General features: G+C 40.0%; 1 protein-coding gene across 2 annotated transcripts in view; it reads right to left on the bottom strand.

Annotated features, from left to right (window-relative positions):
- The window catches only part of SEMA4A (semaphorin 4A), a 66,530-nt gene extending 45,706 nt beyond the window's left edge, over window positions 1-20,824 (bottom strand). Inside the window, exon 1 of one of the 2 annotated variants that reach the window (XM_069950020.1) lies at window positions 20,552-20,824. Coding sequence is in view for 1 of the 2 variants with exons in the window: in XM_069950019.1 (XP_069806120.1) it covers window positions 19,545-19,561 (17 nt within the window). In the remaining variant the exon portion in view is untranslated. Of the gene's footprint in view, window positions 1-19,544; window positions 19,577-20,551 lie in introns of those variants that run through there. The other variant, XM_069950019.1, reaches the window with a different exon arrangement.
- Window positions 20,825-21,808: the final 984 nt, after the last annotated feature.

Here is a 21,808-nt window from a genome sequence, read left to right as displayed (position 1 = left end):
GCTAAATGTTGGACCTGCCAATAAAGCTTTTTTGAATTAGATAGATAGATAGATAGATAGATAGATAGGAGATAGATGGATGGATGGATAGATAGGAGATAGATAGATAAGGTGGGGGGTCATTGTGCCCTGGATGTAGCGTGACAAGTGCGTCTCTCCAGAGTTTAATGATCCTTATTGTTCTCGCTGGGTCGGCGCCATCTGCTTAAGAAAAGAGGGTCTGTGATGTGGCGGAATGTTCTCAGCACAGAATGTTCCCTGGGCCCCTGACTGCCCTACAAACCGCAGACATCATAGTGATGGGCCCCAGAGCCAGGTACCACCACAAGAGCTAGCACTCTGCACACTTACATACTGTACAAGTGGCAGGTTTAGATACAGCTACTCAGCAGACAGTAACACACATGGTAGGATTAGATACAGCAGCTCAGCAGACAGTATCACACAGGATAGGATTAGATACAGCAGCTCAGCAGACAGTATCACACAGGATAGGATTAGATACAGCAGCTCAGCAGACAGTATCACACAGGATAGGATTAGATTAGATATGGCTGCTCCAGTACACGAGGAGTTAACCCTCCGGCTGATAACTCACGGCTATTATGGTTGAGGAGTTTCCGGGACTCCAGGAATTTTTCATGAATTTTTCATAGCTAAAGGTCTGGTGACTGAATGGATGATGAGATGAATGGATGATGAGATAAATGGATGATGAGATGAATGATGATCTTCAGAGGAACCCCCCCCCCCCTCCGCCCATCCCTATAATACAGGGATAGCTGGATGATGCCAGGACTGACATCCCAGCGTGACCGCCCCCTGGTATCTGATCCCGGACATCCCAGCATTGGCGCGCCCTGGTGTCTGATCCCCGGACATCCCAGCCTGACCGCCCCCTGGTGTCTGATCCCTGGACATCCCAGCGTGGCCGCCCCCTGGTGTATGATCCCCGGACATCCAAGCGTGGCCGCCCCCTGGTGTCTGATCCCCGGACATCCCAGCGTGGCCGCCCCCTGGTGTCTAATCCCCGGACATCCCAGCATGGGCGCGCCCTGGTGTCTGATCCCCGGACATCCCAGCCTGACCGCCCCCTGGTGTCTGATCCCTGGACATCCCAGCGTGGCCACCCCCTGGTGTCTGATCCTCAAACATCCCAGCGTGGCCGCCCCCTGGTGTCTGATCCCCGGACATCCCAGCATGGGCGCGCCCTGGTGTCTGATCCCCGGACATCCCAGCGTCCGACACAGAACCAGTCACTAACACAGAACTAGTCACCGACAGAGAACCAGTCACCAATGTGGAATTAGTCACTGACATCAGTCTCTAATGGATTTATTTTATGATTTGTCATGTGGTGCTGGCTACATCTCATCACCCAGGTTCTTCATTGTGTTATACCTGGGGTTTGATTGTGTGCCTTCTCCAGTGTGACGCACGCTCAGCTTCCTGGAAGGTGGTCACATTGTGTAAAAATAACCTGTTTGTGCGACTTTCACAATGACGAACGCGACCTCACAGATGACGGTGCGGGAAGTGAGCGCCGGATGAGGTCAGAGGCAGCGTGCAGCCCTCATCACCTGTATGTGAGGTCCTTCTCAATCCACCCCAAGGCCAAACCACCCCAAAGCCAAAAAACACCAATACTAAACCACCCCAAAGCCAAACCACCCCCAAGGCCAGACCACCCCAAAGCCAAACCACACCAATACTAAACCACCCCCAAGGCCAAACCACCCCAAGGCCAAACCACCCCAAAGCCAAACCACCCCAATACTAAACCACCCCAAAGCCAAACCATCCCCAAGGCCAAACCACCCCAAAGCCAAACCACCCCAAAGCCAAACCACACCAATACTAAACCACCCCAAAGCCAAACCATCCCCAAGGCCAAACCACCCCAAAGCCAAACCACCCCAAAACTAAACCGCCCCAAACCACCCTAAAGCCAAACAACCCCCAAAGCCACAACACCTCGAAACTAAACCACCCCAAGAATACAGGGGTCATCAGAGGGGTAATCCCGGGTATTAAGCACAAGGACAGCGAGGTCGTGATTTATGAATCCCATTATATATGAGGAGATTATAACCCCCAGCATCTGCTACTCCTTCACTGAGGGGATTAGTGTGTTGTCTGCTACTGTATCTAATCCCATTTTGTGTGATACAGTCCGCTCAGCTACAGCTATCATGTGGGATATTCTAAGCCTAGCATGTGTGACACTATGCTGAGCCACATTATAAAATGCTAATATTGTGTGAAACTGTCTGCAAGACTGTTGTATCTAAGCCTTTCATGTGTGGGGTGTAACTACCAGTGTAGCAGCCATAGTGGCCGCTATAGGGCCCACCACATCATGGGGCCCATCCCTGCAATTCACTAAGCCTCCTGAGCCGTCATCGTACTACTAAGATAGATGCTTACCACAGAGGACACTAGGGGAGATGCCTACCACAGAAGACACTAGGGGAGATGCCTACCACAGAGGACACTAGGGGAGATGCCTACCACAGAGGACACTAGGGGAGATGCCAACCACAGAGGACACTAGGGGAGATGCCAACCACAGAGGACACTAGGGGAGATGCCAACCACAGAGGACACTAGGGGAGATGCCAACCACAGAGGACACTAGGGGAGATGCCAACCACGGAGGACACTAGGGGAGATGCCTACCATGGGGGACACTAGGGGAGATGCCAACCACAGAGGACACTAGGGGAGATGCCAACCACAGAGGACACTAGGGGAGATGCCTACCACAGAGGACACTAGGGGAGATGCCTACCACAGAGGACACTAGGGGAGATGCCTACCAAGGGGGACACTAGGGGAGATGCCAACCACAGAGGACACTAGGGGAGATGCCAACCACAGAGGACACTAGGGGAGATGCCAACCACAGAGGACACTAGGGGAGATGCCTACCACAGAGGACACTAGGGGAGATGCCAACCACGGAGGACACTAGGGGAGATGCCAACCACAGAGGACACTAGGGGAGATGCCAACCACAGAGGACACTAGGGGAGATGCCTACCACAGAGGACACTAGGGGAGATGCCTACCACAGAGGACACTAGGGGAGATGCCTACCAAGGGGGACACTAGGGGAGATGCCAACCACAGAGGACACTAGGGGAGATGCCAACCACGGAGGACACTAGGGGAGATGCCAACCACAGAGGACACTAGGGGAGATGCCTACCACAGAGGACACTAGAGGAGATGCCTACCACAGAGGACACTAGGGGAGATGCCAACCACAGAGGACACTAGGGGAGATGCCTACCACAGAGGACACTAGGGGAGATGCCTACCACAGAGGACACTAGGGGAGATGCCAACCACAGAGGACACTAGGGGAGATGCCTACCACAGAGGACACTAGGGGAGATGCCTACCACAGAGGACACTAGGGGAGATGCCTACCACAGAGGACACTAGGGGAGATGCCTACCACAGAGGACACTAGGGGAGATGCCTACCACAGAGGACACTAGGGGAGATGCCAACCACAGAGGACACTAGGGGAGATGCCAACCACGGAGGACACTAGGGGAGATGCCAACCATGGAGGACACTAGGGGAGATGCCAACCACGGAGGACACTAGGGGAGATGCCTGCCACGGAGGACACTAGGGGAGATGCCTGCCACGGAGGACACTAGGGGAGATGCCTACCAAGGGGGACACTAGGGGAGATGCCTACCATGAGGGAAACTAGGGGAGATGCCAACCACAGAGGACACTAGGGGAGATGCCAGCCACGGAGGACACTAGGGGAGATGCCTGCCACGGAGGACACTAAGGGAGATGCCTACCACGGAGGACACTAGGGGAGATGCCTACCAAGGGGGACACTAGGGGAGATGCTTACCACGGAGGACACTAGGGAAGATGCCTACCACGGAGGACACTAGGAGAGATGCCAACCATGGAGGACACTAGGGGAGATGCCTACCATGGGAGAATATAGGGGAGATGTCTACCATGGGTGGCACTTATTACTGGGGGGGAGGTACCAGGGGAAATGCATAACATATGCTATCAACTGGGTGGAGGGGCTAACAAATAGGAGGATTACCTACAGCGGGGGACAGGGAATCAAAAGTTTGCAATAAGGCCCAGCCCTAGTTACGTCACTGTTCATGTGTGATACTGTCTGCCGACTGTCTGCTGTATTTAAACTAACAACACCATATCACACAGTTCTCCAGCTTGTGAAGGACTACAGATTCCAGAACAACATGATAGTAAGTGCGGACTATAAAGGAGTAGTAAATGTGGTGCACAGGCTGAATCTCATATATACAGGAATATAACTACTATAATACTGCCCCTATATACAGGAATATAACTACTATAATACTGCTCCTATATACAAGAATATAACTACTATAATACTGCTCCTATATACAGAAATATAACTACTATTAATACTGCTCCTATATACAGAAATATAACTACTATAATACTGCTCTATAATACTGCTCCTATATACAGGAATATAACTACTATAATACTGCTACCTATATACAAGAATATAACTACTATAATGCTGCTAAGAGCACACCTGCTTAACATCTTCCCCCTCCCAGCTCCAGCCTCCAGTGTATGGATCAATAAACCCCTCTTTCTGCTGACCGGTGAGTGCGGATTCCTTTTTCTCCACTGCATATCCCATTTGTCTCATTTGTTTCCTGCACCCGGATCATTTTTGGTTTACCTGCACTGAATTTTGCTGTATATTTCCCAGCCCTCGGTCCAATACCAGTGTTGTCATCGGCTGGTGCCGGCTAATCGCTCTCACCCATATTATAACTACTATAATACTGCCCCCTATATACAGGAATATAACTACTATAATACTGCCCCCTATATACAGGAATATAACTACTATAATACTGCTCCTCTATACAGGAATATAACTACTATAATACTGCTCCTATATACAGGAATATAACTACTATAATACTGCTCCCTATATACAGGAATATAACTACTATAATACTGCTCCTATATACAGGAATATAACTACTATAATACTGCTCCCTATATACAGGAATATAACTACTATAATACTGCCTTCTAAATACAGGAATATAACTACTATAATACTGCTCCTATATACAAGAATATAACTACTATAATACTGCTCCTATATACAGGAATATAACTACTATAATACTGCTCCTATATACAGGAATATAACTACTATAATACTGCTCTATAATACTGCTCCTATATACAGGAATATAACTACTATAATACTGCTCCTATATACAGGAATATAACTACTATAATAATGCCCCCTATATACAGGAATATAACTACTATAATACTGCCCCTATATACAGGAATATAACTACTATAATACTGCTCCTATATACAGGAATATAACTACTATAATACTGCCCCTATATACAGGAATATAACTACTATAATACTGCTCCTCTATACAAGAATATAACTACTATAACACTGCTCCTATATACAAGAATATAACTACTATAATACTGCTCCTATATACAGGAATATAACTACTATAATACTGCTACCTATATACAAGAATATAACTACTATAATACTGCTCCTATATACAAGAATATAACTACTATAATACTGCCTTCTATATACAGGAATATAACTACTATAATACTGCTAATACTAAAATACACCCGTAAAAACATGGGGGGGGGGCACAATAAGATGAGCAGGGTATATGTCCCATAATACACGTAGAGTCAGGAGAATGAAGAATATATAACAATAGAAATAACAGGATTCTAGGCAATAATATGAACTGAACACTAATATATCTCATAAATAATACTAATATAGGAAATCAGTATAGGGTGTGGGGCAGGAATACACAGGTCGCTAACGTGCATGTGCAGACCGTAATACAATACTATAATAGTAAATCGATTGCACAATAAAGCAACTCAAAGTTATATCAGTAACCCTGCGAGTGCAGCAGCGCAACCTACATTACCCGGGCATCATACTGGAGTCCGCCTAAATGCTGCAGCCGCTTCTAGGCCTGCCATACTATTTATGGTTGGCGCATGCGCACTATCCCTGGCCGGATCCAGTGCCGCTCCAGGATAGCCAGGATAGATGATATAACAACCCTAGGCCAGTTACCCACAATACACATAAATACTCAAGACAATTTCCTATATTAGTATTATTTATGAGATATATTAGTGTTCAGTTCATATTATTGCCTAGAATCCTGTTATTTCTGTTGTTATATATTCTTTATTCTCCTGACACTACGTGTATTACGGGACATATACCCTGCTCATCTTATTGGGTTTCTATGGGTGTATTTTAACTTTGGATAATGCATTAATAACGGATATTTAATTCAATTTAAAAGTTTGTTTATATTTTAAGGTGTTAGGTGTTCTGATAGAACGACTATAATACAGGAGCATAGAAAGGAGCAGCATAAAAGTAACTACTATACTATACTATACTATAATACAGGAGCATAGATAGGAGCAGCATAGAAGTAACTACTATACTATACTATAATACAGGAGCATAGATAGGAGCAGCATAGAAGTAACTACTATACTATACTATAATACTGGAGCATAGATAGGAGCAGCATAGAAGTAACTACTATACTATACTATAATACTGGAACATAGATAGGAGCAGCATAGAAGTAACTATTATACTATACTATACTATAATACTGGAACATAGGAGCAGCATAGAAGTAACTACTATACTATACTATAATACAGGAGCATAGATAGGAGCAGCATAGAAGTAACTATTATACTATACTATACTATAATACTGGAACATAGGAGCAGCATAGAAGTAACTACTATACTATACTATACTATAATACTGGAACATAGGAGCAGCATAGAAGTAACTACTATACTATACTATACTATAATACTGGAGCATAGATAGGAGCAGCATAGAAGTAACTATTATACTATACTATACTATAATACTGGAACATAGGAGCAGCATAGAAGTAACTACTATACTATACTATACTATAATACTGGAACATAGGAGCAGCATAGAAGTAACTACTATACTATACTATAATACTGGAGCATAGATAGGAGCAGCATAGAAGTAACTATTATACTATACTATACTATAATACTGGAACATAGGAGCAGCATAGAAGTAACTACTATACTATACTATACTATAATACTGGAGCATAGATAGGAGCAGCATAGAAGTAACTACTATACTATACTATAATACTGGAGCATAGATAGGAGCAGCATAGAAGTAACTACTATACTATACTATAATACTGGAGCATAGATAGGAGCAGCATAGAAGTAACTACTATACTATACTATACTATAATACTGGAGCATAGATAGGAGCAGCATAGAAGTAACTATTATACTATACTATACTATAATACTGGAACATAGGAGCAGCATAGAAGTAACTACTATACTATACTATAATACTGGAACATTGATAGGAGCAGCATAGAAGTAACTACTATACTATACTATACTATAATACTGGAGCATAGATAGTAGCAGCATAGAAGTAACTACTATACTATACTATAATACTGGAGCATAGATAGGAGCAGCATAGAAGTAACTACTATACTATACTATAATACTGGAGCATAGATAGGAGCAACATAGAAGTAACTACTATACTATACTATAATACTGGAGCATAGATAGGAGCAGCATAGAAGTAACTACTATACTATACTATACTATAATACAGGAGCATAGATAGGAGCAGCATAGAAGTAACTATTATACTATACTATACTATAATACTGGAGCATAGATAGGAGCAGCATAGAAGTAACTACTATACTATACTATAATACTGGAGCATAGATAGGAGCAGCATAGAAGTAACTACTATACTATACTATAATACTGGAACATAGATAGGAGCAGCATAGAAGTAACTATTATACTATACTATACTATAATACTGGAGCATAGATAGGAGCAGCATAGAAGTAACTACTATACTATACTATAATACTGGATCATAGATAGGAGCAGCATAGAAGTAACTATTATACTATACTATACTATAATACTGGAACATAGATAGGAGCAGCATAGAAGTAACTACTATACTATACTATAATACAGGAGCATAGATAGGAGCAGCATAGAAGTAACTACTATACTATACTATAATACTGGAGCATTAATAGGAGCAGCATAGAAGTAACTACTATACTATACTATACTATAATACTGGAGCATAGATAGGAGCAGCATAGAAGTAACTACTATACTATACTATAATACTGGAGCATAGATAGGAGCAGCATAGAAGTAACTATTATACTATACTATACTATAATACTGGAACATAGATAGGAGCAGCATAGAAGTAACTACTATACTATACTATACTATAATACTGGAACATTGATAGGAGCAGCATAGAAGTAACTACTATACTATACTATAATACTGGAGCATAGATAGGAGCAGCATAGAAGTAACTACTATACTATACTATAATACTGGAGCATAGATAGGAGCAGCATAGAAGTAACTACTATACTATACTATAATACTGGAGCATAGATAGGAGCAGCATAGAAGTAACTATTATACTATACTATAATACTGGAGCATAGATAGGAGCAGCATAGAAGTAACTACTATACTATACTATAATACTGGAGCATAGATAGGAGCAGCATAGAAGTAACTATTATACTATAATACTGGAGCATAGATAGGAGCAGCATAGAAGTAACTACTATACTATACTATACTATAATACTGGAGCATAGATAGGAGCAGCATAGAAGTAACTATTATACTATACTATAATACTGGAGCATAGATAGTAGCAGCATAGAAGTAACTACTATACTATACTATAATACTGGAGCATAGATAGGAGCAGCATAGAAGTAACTACTATACTATACTATAATACAGGAGCATAGATAGGAGCAGCATAGAAGTAACTACTATACTATACTATAATACTGGATCATAGATAGGAGCAGCATAGAAGTAACTATTATACTATACTATACTATAATACTGGAACATAGATAGGAGCAGCATAGAAGTAACTACTATACTGTACTATAATACTGGAACATAGATAGGAGCAGCATAGAAGTAACTACTATACTATACTATAATACAGGAGCATAGATAGGAGCAGCATAGAAGTAACTACTATACTATACTATACTATAATACTGGAGCATTAATAGGAGCAGCATAGAAGTAACTACTATACTATACTATACTATAATACTGGAGCATAGATAGGAGCAGCATAGAAGTAACTACTATACTATACTATAATACTGGAGCATAGATAGGAGCAGCATAGAAGTAACTATTATACTTATACTATACTATAATACTGGAACATAGATAGGAGCAGCATAGAAGTAACTACTATACTATACTATACTATAATACTGGAACATTAGATAGGAGCAGCATAGAAGTAACTACTATACTATACTATAATACTGGAGCATAGATAGGAGCAGCCATAGAAGTAACTACTATACTATACTATAATACTGGAGCATAGATAGGAGCAGCATAGAAGTAACTACTATACTATACTATAATACGGAGCATAGATAGGAGCAGCATAGAAGTAACTATTATACTATAATACTGGAGCATAGATAGGAGCAGCATAGAAGTAACTACTATACTATACTATACTATAATACTGGAGCATAGATAGGAGCAGCATAGAAGTAACTAGTATACTATACTATAATACTGGAGCATAGATAGTAGCAGCATAGAAGTAACTACTATACTATACTATAATACTGGAGCATAGATAGGAGCAGCATAGAAGTAACTATTATACTATACTATAATACTGGAGCATAGATAGGAGCAGCATAGAAGTAACTACTATACTATACTATAATACTGGAACATAGATAGGAGCAGCATAGAAGTAACTACTATACTATAGTATAATACTGGAACTAGATAGGAGCAGCATAGAAGTAACTACTATACTATACTATAATACTGGAACATAGATAGGAGCAGCATAGAAGTAACTACTATACTATACTATAATACTGGAACATAGATAGGAGCAGCATAGAAGTAACTACTATACTAATACTATAATACTGGAGCATAGATAGGAGCAGCATAGAAGTAACTACTATACTATACTATAATACTGGAGCATAGATAGGAGCAGCATAGAAGTAACTACTATACTATACTATACTATAATACTGGAGCATAGATAGGAGCAGCATAGAAGTAACTACTATACTATACTATACTATAATACTGGAGCATAGATAGGAGCAGCATAGAAGTAACTACTATACTATACTATACTATAATACTGGAACATAGATAGGAGCAGCATAGAAGTAACTACTATACTATACTATACTATAATACTGGAACATAGATAGGAGCAGCATAGAAGTAACTACTATACTATACTATACTATAATACAGGAGCATAGATAGGAGCAGCATAGAAGTAACTACTATACTATACTATACTATAATACTGGAGCATAGATAGGAGCAGCATAGAAGTAACTACTATACTATACTATACTATAATACTGGAACATAGATAGGAGCAGCATAGAAGTAACTACTATACTATACTATAATACAGGAGCATAGATAGGAGCAGCATAGAAGTAACTACTATACTATACTATAATACTGGAGCATTAATAGGAGCAGCATAGAAGTAACTACTATACTATACTATACTATAATACTGGAGCATAGATAGGAGCAGCATAGAAGTAACTACTATACTATACTATAATACTGGAGCATAGATAGGAGCAGCATAGAAGTAACTATTATACTATACTATACTTAATATGGAACATAGATAGGAGCAGCATAGAAGTAACTACTATACTATACTATACTATAATACTGGAACATTGATAGGAGCAGCATAGAAGTAACTACTATACTATACTATAATACTGGAGCATAGATAGGAGCAGCATAGAAGTAACTACTTATACTACTATACTAAATACTGGAGCATAGATAGGCAGCAGCATAGAAGTAACTACTATACTATACTATAATACTGGAGCATAGATAGGAGCAGCATAGAAGTAACTACTATCCTATACTATAATACTGGAGCATAGATAGGAGCAGCTAGAAGTAACTATTATACTATACTATAATACTGGAGCATAGATAGAGCAGCATAGAAGTAACTACTATACTATACTATAATACTGGAGCATAGATAGGAGCAGCATAGAAGTAACTAGTATACTATAATACTGGAGCATAGATAGGAGCAGCATAGAAGTAACTACTATACTATACTATACTATAATACTGGAGCATAGATAGGAGCAGCATAGAAGTAACTATTATACTATACTATAATACTGGAGCATAGATAGTAGCAGCATAGAAGTAACTACTATACTATACTATAATACTGGAGCATAGATAGGAGCAGCATAGAAGTAACTATTATACTATACTATAATACTGGAGCATAGATAGTAGCAGCATAGAAGTAACTACTATACTATACTATAATACTGGAGCATAGATAGGAGCAGCATAGAAGTAACTACTATACTATACTATAATACAGGAGCATAGATAGGAGCAGCATAGAAGTAACTACTATACTATACTATAATACTGGATCATAGATAGGAGCAGCATAGAAGTAACTATTATACTATACTATACTATAATACTGGAACATAGATAGGAGCAGCATAGAAGTAACTACTATACTATACTATAATACAGGAGCATAGATAGGAGCAGCATAGAAGTAACTACTATACTATACTATAATACAGGAGCATAGATAGGAGCAGCATAGAAGTAACTACTATACTATACTATACTATAATACTGGAGCATTAATAGGAGCAGCATAGAAGTAACTACTATACTATACTATACTATAATACTGGAGCATAGATAGGAGCAGCATAGAAGTAACTACTATACTATACTATAATACTGGAGCATAGATAGGAGCAGCATAGAAGTAACTATTATACTATACTATACTATAATACTGGAACATAGATAGGAGCAGCATAGAAGTAACTACTATACTATACTATACTATAATACTGGAACATTGATAGGAGCAGCATAGAAGTAACTACTATACTATACTATAATACTGGAGCATAGATAGGAGCAGCATAGAAGTAACTACTATACTATACTATAATACTGGAGCATAGATAGGAGCAGCATAGAAGTAACTACTATACTATACTATAATACTGGAGCATAGATAGGAGCAGCATAGAAGTAACTATTATACTATAATACTGGAGCATAGATAGGAGCAGCATAGAAGTAACTACTATACTATACTATACTATAATACTGGAGCATAGATAGGAGCAGCATAGAAGTAACTATTATACTATACTATAATACTGGAGCATAGATAGTAGCAGCATAGAAGTAACTACTATACTATACTATAATACTGGAGCATAGATAGGAGCAGCATAGAAGTAACTATTATACTATACTATAATACTGGAGCATAGATAGGAGCAGCATAGAAGTAACTACTATACTATACTATAATACTGGAACATAGATAGGAGCAGCATAGAAGTAACTACTATACTATAGTATAATACTGGAACATAGATAGGAGCAGCATAGAAGTAACTACTATACTATACTATAATACTGGAACATAGATAGGAGCAGCATAGAAGTAACTACTCTACTATACTATAATACTGGAACATAGATAGGAGCAGCATAGAAGTAACTACTATACTATACTATACTATAATACTGGAGCATAGATAGGAGCAGCATAGAAGTAACTACTATACTATACTATAATACTGGAGCATAGATAGGAGCAGCATAGAAGTAACTACTATACTATACTATACTATAATACTGGAGCATAGATAGGAGCAGCATAGAAGTAACTACTATACTATACTATACTATAATACTGGAGCATAGATAGGAGCAGCATAGAAGTAACTACTATACTATACTATACTATAATACTGGAACATAGATAGGAGCAGCATAGAAGTAACTACTATACTATACTATACTATAATACTGGAACATAGATAGGAGCAGCATAGAAGTAACTACTATACTATACTATACTATAATACAGGAGCATAGATAGGAGCAGCATAGAAGTAACTACTATACTATACTATAATACTGGAGCATAGATAGGAGCAGCATAGAAGTAACTACTATACTATACTATACTATAATACTGGAACATAGATAGGAGCAGCATAGAAGTAACTACTATACTATACTATAATACTGGAGCATAGATAGGAGCAGCATAGAAGTAACTACTATACTATAATACAGGAGCATAGATAGGAGCAGCATAGAAGTAACTACTATACTATACTATAATACTGGAACATAGATAGGAGCAGCATAGAAGTAACTACTATACTATACTATAATACTGGAACATAGATAGGAGCAGCATAGAAGTAACTACTATACTGTACTATAATACAGGAGCATAGATAGGAGCAGCATAGAAGTAACTACTACACTATACTATACTATAATACTGGAACATAGATAGGAGCAGCATAGAAGTAACTACTATACTATACTATAATACTGGAACATAGATAGGAGCAGCATAGAAGTAACTACTATACTATAATACTGGAACATAGATAGGAGCAGCAAAGAAGTAACTACTATACTATACTATAATACTGGAACATAGATAGGAGCAGCATAGAAGTAACTACTATACTATACTATAATACAGGAGCATAGATAGGAGCAGCATAGAAGTAACTATTATACTATACTATAATACAGGAGCATAGATAGGAGCAGCATAGAAGTAACTATTATACTATACTATAATACTGGAGCATAGATAGGAGCAGCATAGAAGTAACTACTATACTATACTATAATACTGGAGCATAGATAGGAGCAGCATAGAAGTAACTATTATACTATACTATAATACTGGAGCATAGATAGGAGCAGCATAGAAGTAACTACTATACTATACTATAATACTGGAGCATAGATAGGAGCAGCATAGAAGTAACTATTATACTATACTATACTATAATACTGGAGCATAGATAGGAGCAGCATAGAAGTAACTACTATACTATACTATAATACAGGAGCATAGATAGGAGCAGCATAGAAGTAACTACTATACTATACTATAATACTGGAGCATAGATAGGAGCAGCATAGAAGTAACTACTATACTATACTATAATACTGGAGCATAGATAGGAGCAGCATAGAAGTAACTATTATACTATACTATACTATAAAACTGGAGCATAGATAGGAGCAGCATAGAAGTAACTATTATACTATACTATAATACTGGAACATAGATAGGAGCAGCATAGAAGTAACTATTATACTATACTATACTATAATACTGGAGCATAGATAGGAGCAGCATAGAAGTAACTAATATACTATACTATACTATAATACAGGAGCATAGATAGGAGCAGCATAGAAGTAACTACTATACTGTACTATAATACTGGAACATAGATAGGAGCAGCATAGAAGTAACTATTATACTATACTATACTATAATACTGGAGCATAGATAGGAGCAGCATAGAAGTAACTACTATACTATACTATAATACAGGAGCATAGATAGGAGCAGCATAGAAGTAACTACTATACTATACTATACTATAATACTGGAGCATAGATAGGAGCAGCATAGAAGTAACTACTATACTATACTATAATACAGGAGCATAGATAGGAGCAGCATAGAAGTAACTATTATACTATACTATAATACTGGAGCATAGATAGGAGCAGCATAGAAGTAACTACTATACTATACTATAATACTGGAGCATAGATAGGAGCAGCATAGAAGTAACTACTATACTATACTATACTATAATACTGGAGCATAGATAGGAGCAGCATAGAAGTAACTAATATACTATACTATACTATAATACTGGAGCATAGATAGGAGCAGCATAGAAGTAACTAATATACTATACTATACTATAATACTGGAGCATAGATAGGAGCAGCATAGAAGTAACTACTATACTATACTATAATACTGGAGCATAGATAGGAGCAGCATAGAAGTAACTACTATACTATACTATACTATAATACAGGAGCATAGATAGGAGCAGCATAGAAGTAACTACTATACTATACTATAATACTGGAGCATAGATAGGAGCAGCATAGAAGTAACTACTATACTATACTATACTATAATACTGGAGCATAGATAGGAGCAGCATAGAAGTAACTACTATACTATACTATAATACTGGAGCATAGATAGGAGCAGCTTAGAAGTAACTATTATACTATACTATAATACTGGAGCATAGATAGGAGCAGCATAGAAGTAACTATTATACTATACTATACTATAATACAGGAGCATAGATAGGAGCAGCATAGAAGTAACTACTATACTATACTATAATACAGGAGCATAGATAGGAGCAGCATAGAAGTAACTACTATACTATACTATAATACTGGAGCATAGATAGGAGCAGCATAGAAGTAACTACTATACTATACTATACTATAATACAGGAGCATAGATAGGAGCAGCATAGAAGTAACTACTATACTATACTATACTATAATACTGGAGCATAGATAGGAGCAGCATAGAAGTAACTACTATACTATACTATACTATAATACTGGAGCATAGATAGGAGCAGCATAGAAGTAACTACTATACTATACTATAATACTGGAGCATAGATAGGAGCAGCTTAGAAGTAACTATTATACTATACTATAATACTGGAGCATAGATAGGAGCAGCATAGAAGTAACTATTATACTATACTATAATACTGGAGCATAGATAGGAGCAGCATAGAAGTAACTACTATACTATACTATACTATAATACTGGAGCATAGATAGGAGCAGCATAGAAGTAACTACTATACTATACTATAATACTGGAGCATAGATAGGAGCAGCATAGAAGTAACTACTATACTATACTATACTATAATACTGGAGCATAGATAGGAGCAGCATAGAAGTAACTACTATACTATACTATAATACTGGAACATAGATAGGAGCAGCATAGAAGTAACTACTATACTATACTATAATACTGGAGCATAGATAGGAGCAGCATAGAAGTAAATTACACATCTCTGGCACTTTCTTGCACCAGTTAATTTTAAAGGGGTTCTCCAGCACTCCAAAAACATGGCCGCTTTTCCTCCTACTGTTGTCTCCAGTTCAGGTGCAGTTTGCAATTAAGCTCCATTTACTTCAATGGAACGGAGTTTCACAACCTGCACCCAAACTGGAGACAACAGTAGGGGAGAGTGGCCATGTTTTTGGAGCGCTGGATAACCAAAAGAATTTTTCGATGTGCTGTATAAGGGACTGTCTCTGTATTTCATAGAATTGTTCTTTTGCTGTATAGGACGCCATCTTTCTACATTATTTTGACTCTTTTCTCATGCTGTATAGGGGACTTTATCTATATTATATATACTGGCTTTCATGTTGTATAGAAGACTGCCTCTCTATATTATATATACTGGCTTTCATGTTGTATAGAAGACTGCCTCTCTATATTATATATACTGGCTTTCATGTTGTATAGAAGACTGTCTCTCTATATTATATATACTGGCTTTCATGTTGTATAGAAGACTGCCTCCACATCTTACAGACTGGTTCTAGTGCTGTATAGGAGACTGTCTCTCTATATTACACAGACTTTTTCTCTCTCATGTTGTATAGGAGACTGTCTCTCTATATTACACAGACTTTTTCTCATGCTGTATAGGAGACTGTCTCTATATTACACAGACTTTTTCTCATGCTGTATAGGAGACTGTCTCTATATTACACAGACTTTTTCTCATGCTGTATAGGAGACTGTCTCTCTATATTACACAGACTGGTTCTAGTGCTGTATAGGAGACTGTCTCTATATTACACAGACTTTTTCTCTCTCGTGCTGTATAGGAGACTGTCTCTATATTACACAGACTTGTTCCTGTGCTGTATAGGAGACTGTCTCTATATTACACAGACTTTTTCTCTCTCGTGCTGTATAGGAGACTGTCTCTATATTACACAGACTTTTTCTTATGCTGTATAGGAGACTGTCTCTCTATATTACACAGACTTTTTCTTATGCTGTATAGGAGACTGTCTCTCTATATTACACAGACTTTTTCTCATGCTGTATAGGAGACTGTCTCTATATTACACAGACTGGTTCTAGTGCTGTATAGGAGACTGTCTCTATATTACACAGACTGGTTCTAGTGCTGTATAGGAGACTGTCTCTCTATATTACACAGACTTTTTCTCATGCTATATAGGAGACTGTCTCTCTATATTACACAGACTTTTTCTCTCTCATGTTGTATAGGAGACTGTCTCTCTATATTACACAGACTTTTTCTCATGCTGTATAGGAGACTGCCTCTATATTACACAGACTTTTTCTCATACTGTATAGGAGACTGTCTCTATATTACACAGACTGGTTCTAGTGCTGTATAGGAGACTGTCTCTATATTACACAGACTTGTTCCTGTGCTGTATAGGAGACTGTCTCTATATTACACAGACTTTTTCTCATGCTGTGTAGGAGACTGTCTCTCTATATTACACAGACTTGTTCCTGTGCTGTATAGGAGACTGTCTCTCTATATTACACAGACTTTTTCTCATGCTGTATAGGAGACTGTCTCTCTATATTACACAGACTTTTTCTCATGCTGTATAGGAGACTGTCTCTCTATATTACACAGACTTGTTCCTGTGCTGTATAGGAGACTGTCTCTCTATATTACACAGACTTTTTCTCTCTCATGCTGTATAGGAGACTGCCTCTATATTACACAGACTTTTTCTCATGCTGTATAGGAGACTGTCTCTCTATATTACACAGACTTTTTCTCATGCTGTATAGGAGACTGTCTCTATATTACACAGACTTTTTCTCATGCTGTATAGGAGACTGTCTCTCTATATTACACAGACTTTTTCTCATGCTGTATAGGAGACTGTCTCTCTATATTACACAGACTTTTTCTCATGCTGTGTAGGAGACTGTCTCTCTATATTACACAGACTTGTTCCTGTGCTGTATAGGAGACTGTCTCTCTATATTACACAGACTTTTTCTCATGCTGTATAGGAGACTGTCTCTCTATATTACACAGACTTTTTCTCTCTCATGTTGTATAGGAGACTGTCTCTCTATATTACACAGACTTTTTCTCATGCTGTATAGGAGACTGTCTCTATATTACACAGACTTTTTCTCATGCTGTATAGGAGACTGTCTCTCTATATTACACAGACTTTTTCTCTCTCATGTTGTATAGGAGACTGTCTCTCTATATTACACAGACTTTTTCTCATGCTGTATAGGAGACTGTCTCTATATTACACAGACTTGTTCCTGTGCTGTATAGGAGACTGTCTCTATATTACACAGACTTTTTCTCATGCTGTATAGGAGACTGTCTCTATATTACACAGACTTGTTCCTGTGCTGTATAGGAGACTGTCTCTCTATATTACACAGACTTTTTCTCTCTCATGTTGTATAGGAGACTGTCTCTCTATATTACACAGACTTTTTCTCATGCTGTATAGGAGACTGTCTCTCTATATTACACAGACTTTTTCTCATGCTGTATAGGAGACTGTCTCTATATTACACAGACTTGTTCCAGTGCTGTATAGGAGACTGTCTCTATATTACACAGACTTGTTCCTGTGCTGTATAGGAGACTGTCTCTCTATATTACACAGACTTTTTCTCTCTCATGTTGTATAGGAGACTGTCTCTCTATATTACACAGACTTTTTCTCATGCTGTATAGGAGACTGTCTCTCTATATTACACAGACTTTTTCTCATGCTGTATAGGAGACTGTCTCTCTATATTACACAGACTTGTTCCTGTGCTGTATAGGAGACTGTCTCTCTATATATTACACAGACTTGTTCCTGTGCTGTATAGGAGACTGTCTCTCTATATTACACAGACTTGTTCCTGTGCTGTATAGGAGACTGTCTCTCTATATTACACAGACTTGTTCCTGTGCTGTATAGGAGACTGCCTCTATATTACACAGACTTTTTCTCATGCTGTATAGGAGACTGTCTCTCTATATTACACAGACTTGTCTTACTCTTGATGTATAACAATATAAACAACAACCAGTGTATGTCTTTAGAATGAAGATGCTGGGAGTTATGGTTCCTCACCGCCCTCCATGTATAATGATTATTGATTAGGTCAGGCAATGCTGGGGGTCCTCACCTGTGTGACACCATATAGTAGTGATATAAAGGGGTGGTGGTCTGCAGGTGCTGGGGGTCCTCACCTGTGTGACGCCATATGGTAGTGATATAAAGGGGTGGTGGTCTGCAGGTGCTGGGGGTCCTCACCTGTGTGACGCCATATAGTAGTGATATAAAGGGTGGTGGTCTGCGGGGTGAGGGTGTCCTCACCTGTGTGGAGACGCCATATAGTAGTGATATAAAGGGGTGGTGGTCTGCAGGTGCTGGGGGTCCTCACCTGTGTGGAGACGCCATATAGTAGTGATATAAAGGGGTGGTGGTCTGCAGGTGCTGGGGGTCCTCACCTGTGTGACGCCATATAGTAGTGATATAAAGGGGTGGTGGTCTGCAGGTGCTGGGGGTCCTCACCTGTGTGGAGACGCCATATAGTAGTGATATAAAGGGGTGGTGGTCTGCAGGTGCTGGGGGTCCTCACCTGTGTGGAGACGCCATATAGTAGTGATATAAAGGGGTGGTGGTCCTGCAGGTGCTGGGGTCCTCACCTGTGTGGAGACGCCATATAGTAGTGATATAAAGGGGTGGTGGTCTGCAGGTGCTGGGGGTCCTCACCTGTGTGACGCCATATAGTAGTGATATAAAGGGGTGGTGGTCTGCAGGTGCTGGGGGTCCTCACCTGTGTGACGCCATATAGTAGTGATATAAAGGGGTGGTGGTCTGCAGGTGCTGGGGGTCCTCACCTGTGTGACGCCATATAGTAGTGATATAAAGGGGTGGTGGTCTGCAGGTGCTGGGGGTCCTCACCTGTGTGGAGACGCCATATAGTAGTGATATAAAGGGGTGGTGGTCTGCAGGTGCTGGGGGTCCTCACCTGTGTGGAGACGCCATATAGTAGTGATATAAAGGGGTGGTGGTCTGCAGGGTGAGGGGGTCCTCACTTGTGTGACGCCATATAGTAGTGATATAAAGAGGTGGTGGTCTGCAAGGTGCTGGGGGTCCTCACCTGTGTGGAGACGCCATATAGTAGTGATATAAAGGGGTGGTGGTCTGCAGGTGCTGGGGGTCCTCACCTGTGTGGAGACGCCATATAGTAGTGATATAAAGGGGTGGTGGTCTGCAGGGTGAGGGGGTGAGCATGGTCACCTGACATGGGAAGAAGCCTGGCGGTGGGCGGAGCCTCTTACTATTACATCACTGGGTACATGCAGCGGGGCACTTACCTGTGGGTGGGGGGCAGTCTAGGCACGGGTACCGCCTGAGGGTCTCCTGTACGGTGAGCCCGCTGTGCGCCAACCGGCTATTGTCACTCACTGAAAAGAGTCGTTAACGGTGGATGCCACATCCCGCGGTTACCATGGCAACCTCACACCATTTAATCCCCGGGGCGGGCGGTGGTCCTGTGGTTGTAAGAGAGAGGAGGAGGAGGAGGAGGAGGAGGAGGAGGGGGAGGAGGGAACCTCCAGATGTTCACATGAAAGACGGAGAGGAAGGGGCCGGGAGGGCGAGGAGATCCCACCTATTGTGTGTGCGAGGATGACAGCTGTGCCCGACCCCTCCCCACCAGGGAGCAACGCTCTGCAGAGCCTTATAGGGACTGGGATGGCACCACTGCAGAGTATACTACTGGGGTGTAATAATCTGCAGGATATATCACTGTGTATCAGGAGGAGAGGACAGAGCAATGTTCTGCAGAGAGGTCAGGGGTGTATTTGCAGGATATATCACTGTGTATCAGGAGGAGAGGACAGAGCGATGTTCTGCAGAGAGGTCAGGGGTGTATTTGCAGGATATATCACTGTGTATCAGGAGGAGAGGACAGAGCAATGTTCTGCAGAGAGGTCAGGGGTGTATTTGCAGGATATATCACTGTGTATCAGGAGGAGAGGACAGAGCGATGTTCTGCAGAGAGGTCAGGGGTGTATTTGCAGGATATATCACTGTGTATCAGGAGGAGAGGACAGAGCGATGTTCTGCAGATCTGTAGGGAGGTCAGGGGTGTAATAATCTGCAGGATATATCACTATGTGTCAGGAGAGAGAGAGAGGACAGAGCGATGTTCTTCAGAGAGGTCAGGGGTGTAATAATCTGCAGGATATATCGCTATGTATCAGGAGGAGAGGACAGAGCGATATTCTGCAGATCTGTAGGGAGGACAGGGGTGTAATAATCTGCAGGATATATCACTATGTATCAGGAGGAGAGGACAGAGCGATATTCTGCAGATCTGTAGGGAGGACAGGGGTGTAATAATCTGCAGGATATATCACTATTTATCAGGAGGAGAGGACAGAGCGATATTCTGCAGATCTGTAGGAGGTGTAATAATCTGCAGGATATATCACTATGTATCAGGAGGAGAGAGGAGAGAGCGATGTTCTGCAGATCTGTAGAGAGGTCAGGGGTGTAATAATCTGCAGGATATATCACTATGTATCAGGAGGAGAGGACAGCGATGTTCTGCAGATCTGTAAAGAGGT

Source organism: Dendropsophus ebraccatus, chromosome 13 (genome assembly GCF_027789765.1).
Source record: "Dendropsophus ebraccatus isolate aDenEbr1 chromosome 13, aDenEbr1.pat, whole genome shotgun sequence".
NCBI lineage: Eukaryota > Metazoa > Chordata > Amphibia > Anura > Hylidae > Dendropsophus > Dendropsophus ebraccatus.
This window is presented reverse-complemented; position numbering and strand designations above follow the sequence as displayed.